Here is a 3,760-nt window from a genome sequence, read left to right on the forward strand (position 1 = left end):
CTTAAGACTCTCCTTGAACTTGCGTCCTAAAATAAAGCTGAGCATTAGATAAAAGTAACCAGGTTAAGCAAAATTAAGCAATGAATTATAAACAAGAAAACAAAACAACCTCCAGCAAAGATGTGCGTCCACATTTCAGCGGTATCCCTCAAATCCCGCTGGGCCTGACCGCCTACAACTGCATCCTGAGGGTCGGCAGGCTCCGGATTCATCAGCAAATTCTGAAGTGATAACAGGACTGCCCTGAAGTTCATACATCCCACCCTGGAAGTAACACAATGCATTAGGCCAGTAAAGAAATATGATACCAAATGCTAATACGCAAAGTTGCATTCGATAAATACAAATACTCACCATTTGCTGCCCAGAGTGTCCAAACAAACGTAGCCTGACATAGACGAAATGTTTGGGTGCCATATTTCAGTTTTGAATGTGGCCTGTGGATAAAATTAATGGTTAAAATATTTGATTTAAGTATAATGAAAGATGTAAAGCCAACATAATCAATCTTACTACTGGTGGTTGCATGGGGTATTCTGCAGGTATGTTTATGCGCACTTTGAACGTGCCTCCTTCATAAGGGGTACCTGCTGGGCCTTTGATGAAAGCATCAAAGCCCAGGAGGTCGTCGCCAACGACGACAGATATTCCACAATCATTTTCCCTGTGTCATAAAATGAAGAAAGAGTTGGTTAACTGAAGTAGAAGGTGGGCATGGCCTGAATCTAGTACTAGCAGGAACAAATAACACCAGCCACTAAAATTTTGTGAAAAAAAAGCTGTGGCATCATGGAAAATTGACACCATTACATCGCAATGTTACGAATTGTTCGAATTTAAACGACTACGAAGTGGTGCCATGACGAATAATCCCTCATTCAAGAAGAGCAAACCATAAGGACCCCAGAGAAAGCCGCCAAAATGAATACTTACGTTGCACTTCTGGACATCAGCCAGATCGACTCTTATCCTCTTCGTATTATTGCTAGACATGACACTGGACTTTCTAAAACTTCTGAAGAGCAGGAAGGAATTTTCTCGACGAAACCACGCAAAACCCAACGCACGCTGCTACCTGCGCACTACAAGAGAGCGGAGCAAGGGGGATAGGGGAGGGGTGAAAAGTAATTTCAGACCAACCAAATACACGGAACTAAAATCTCAAAAAACCTGCTGACACTCAGGAAAAAAGAATTCACAAAATTAGAGCTATCAATTTAATTATCACTTTTAAAAATTTGCTGTTAGGAGAAAGTATTGACATTTATTTAGGTCTCAGAAATAAATGATGATGACATGAGGTACAGTTTACTCACCTGAACCGAAACGACAACGCCATCCGCCATCCGTCTCTCCCTCTCCTTCTCGTCGTGTTCGCCGGGTGTTCCTCATTCATGCATGAGCCATCGTGAGCCATCGGGTTGTCTTTTCGCCAGAGCACGTATGCTATCGTGTTATTTCTTCTCTCATCATCGTTTTATCTATTGTTAGTTGTAAGTACATGTCCCAACCTAGCATCAATGTGCCCTTTTAGACAGTCCCTTGTGGTTGTCTCTACCCGAATGTAAAAGTTTCCCGTTTTTGATAAATATTGCCGGTTCTCGTTATCCAGTTTTGATGAAGATTGCCGATTGACGTTCCAGTTCCAGTTTTTATAAGCCATTGGCGTTGATAAAGATCTGCCTTATATTTTTTGTGCCTCGAATACTGTCTATTGCGCGCGTGTGTGTGATGTATTCCCTTTTGCCTTGCAACTTTATGCTAAGATGAGTGTCGCATTTAGCCCAATCGCACTCAGAAGTTAGTGTCTCACAGTACAATTTTATGTCTTCAATTCAGGAAATGCCACTCGATCAGGGGTCAGGGCAACCCAACCAACTCAATGACATGATTGGCTCGTTAGTCAGGGGTTTGCTGCAGCAGGTGCAGCAGCATCAGCAACCCCTCGGACTGGCGAGAATTCGGGAACTTGACGGTGAGTGGTAATCTAATCTAAGAAAAGTGGTGTGTTTCCAATATGTTATATTCGAACAAATATAAAGTACATTATGTTTACTTGACGAACACTTCCGTTTGCAAGCTTGCAAAGAAGTAGTTTAATTTAACAATGCTGCAAAATTCTGTGCAATACGAACCTATTCTTTGCAAGCTGCTGTCAGATTATTTGCATCACCGCGGCATTACTTTCCAATGTTATCGTTTTATTTCCTGTTACACTAACTTTTCACAATAATATGCTAAAATCTTTCTTCGTGTGTATGAAGTAATAGGTGATAACGTTGCTTTTTTCAGGTGTTAGTGTTGCCACTCAGACAGATGGAACTGGGACTGGAGCTGGGACACAGGATGCTTCCACTCAAACCAACCCCTTTGTCTCATATGATCGCCCTCTATGAGTGGATGCATCCACACAGTGGGAAGAGATGACACCTTGTAAGTCACTTTTTAATAGTTTAACAATGCATCCACTCCGTGTTGCGGTATGTTTATGTTTTCACTTGTGCTTTATTTATATTTCTGTCTACTCTCTTCCAGCATCTATCTCTGTGCCCCAATTACGTCAGTCGTTGAGGCAATAATTGCAATCGTACCCGTCAACCTCCAGACCAACATCGTCAACCAACTCAGGTAACTATACACCCTAAATGTGAAGAGACTACTTGCTTCTAGAGAAAGATGCATGTTAAAGCACGACCAGATTATTTTCAGTGGCTTTGCAAGAGACAAATTTGCATCCTTTGCATAGACATTATTATTTTTTACTTGTTCTTTACCACCCACCCTCTCCTACTTGGTGGTAGAAGAACAAGTATTGTTCTTGGTGCGAGGTAATGCTTAACATAATTCCAGTTTAATAGTATTATTTTGAGAACTCTTAACTGCTGATTTTTGGGCTAAATCCCTATCCCAGCTTATGAGTGGACATTTTAATCTCAGCTAGAAACAAAAGTAATACTGTTCAAAATTAGGAACCCTGCTATCGCTTTTAACAATTACTTTTTCGTGTTTAATAATATTGAAGTTGCCTCTTCACCACTTATTCAAAATCACTTCCAATGAAATCAGCAAATTAATATTAAGCGTTGTCGTTTACACACAATTACACAGGCAAGACCAGTATTAAAACTACCAATTTCCATGGCATTCCTACATGCGTATCTGCTGCTAGTTCAAACATTCTGGAGCAAAATACAATCTTAATGTTTGCAGGCCAGCTTCCTTGGGAGGAGCACCACCAACCTCCACATGCTGATGTCAGGTCTTCGAGCAGGATATCCTTGCCATCAGTGAGGGAGTTGGAGAGGAGGCGGGCCAGCTCGCCTCCTCGCAGTGCACCGACAACAAAGAAGCGAGCAGGCCCAGGCAGGCCGCCTAAGGCTAAGCTGAGTGGATTAGTATGCCGTCTGTGTGAGGAACCCAAGGCAGACATGGTAACCACGCCATGTACTCACTTCTTTTGCCGGCAATGCATAAATGACTGGATGGACCAGTGGACTCACTGTCCCAGGTGTGGCGCCTGTCCAGTGACCGTTAAAGCGGTGGAGTTTAAGTAAATGGACTTCTATACTTACATAATTTTTTGCTTGGTTTTTTTATGACTTTTTTCTGTGTAGACTTTGGGAGATTTAATTGTAGGTTAAATTTAATCACCCTAAATATTGTAACAAGTTACATGACTTGTGGTGCCTCATTTTCTTTGCACAGTTTTGATATTTATTTTAGTACTTTCTGTATTAGTTTCTAGGCATGTTATGTTATT

The 3,760-nt window shown here is 41.5% G+C and overlaps 1 protein-coding gene across 1 annotated transcript; it reads right to left on the reverse strand.

The window, feature by feature from the left end:
- Window positions 1-6: 6 nt before the first annotated feature.
- Window positions 7-1,339, reverse strand: LOC113215471 (probable ubiquitin-conjugating enzyme E2 21). Its single transcript, XM_052273237.1, has 4 exons — window positions 1,317-1,339; window positions 514-664; window positions 355-437; window positions 7-264 (listed from the first exon to the last, which is right to left on the reverse strand). Exons 1-4 carry the CDS (start codon window positions 1,337-1,339, stop codon window positions 45-47), a joined length of 477 nt encoding a protein of 158 aa, XP_052129197.1. The 3' UTR covers window positions 7-44.
- Window positions 1,340-3,760: the final 2,421 nt, after the last annotated feature.

Source organism: Frankliniella occidentalis, unplaced genomic scaffold, assembly GCF_000697945.3.
Source record: "Frankliniella occidentalis isolate FOCC.00 unplaced genomic scaffold, Focc_3.1 Scaffold256, whole genome shotgun sequence".
In the NCBI taxonomy this organism is placed as follows: Eukaryota; Metazoa; Arthropoda; class Insecta; order Thysanoptera; family Thripidae; genus Frankliniella; species Frankliniella occidentalis.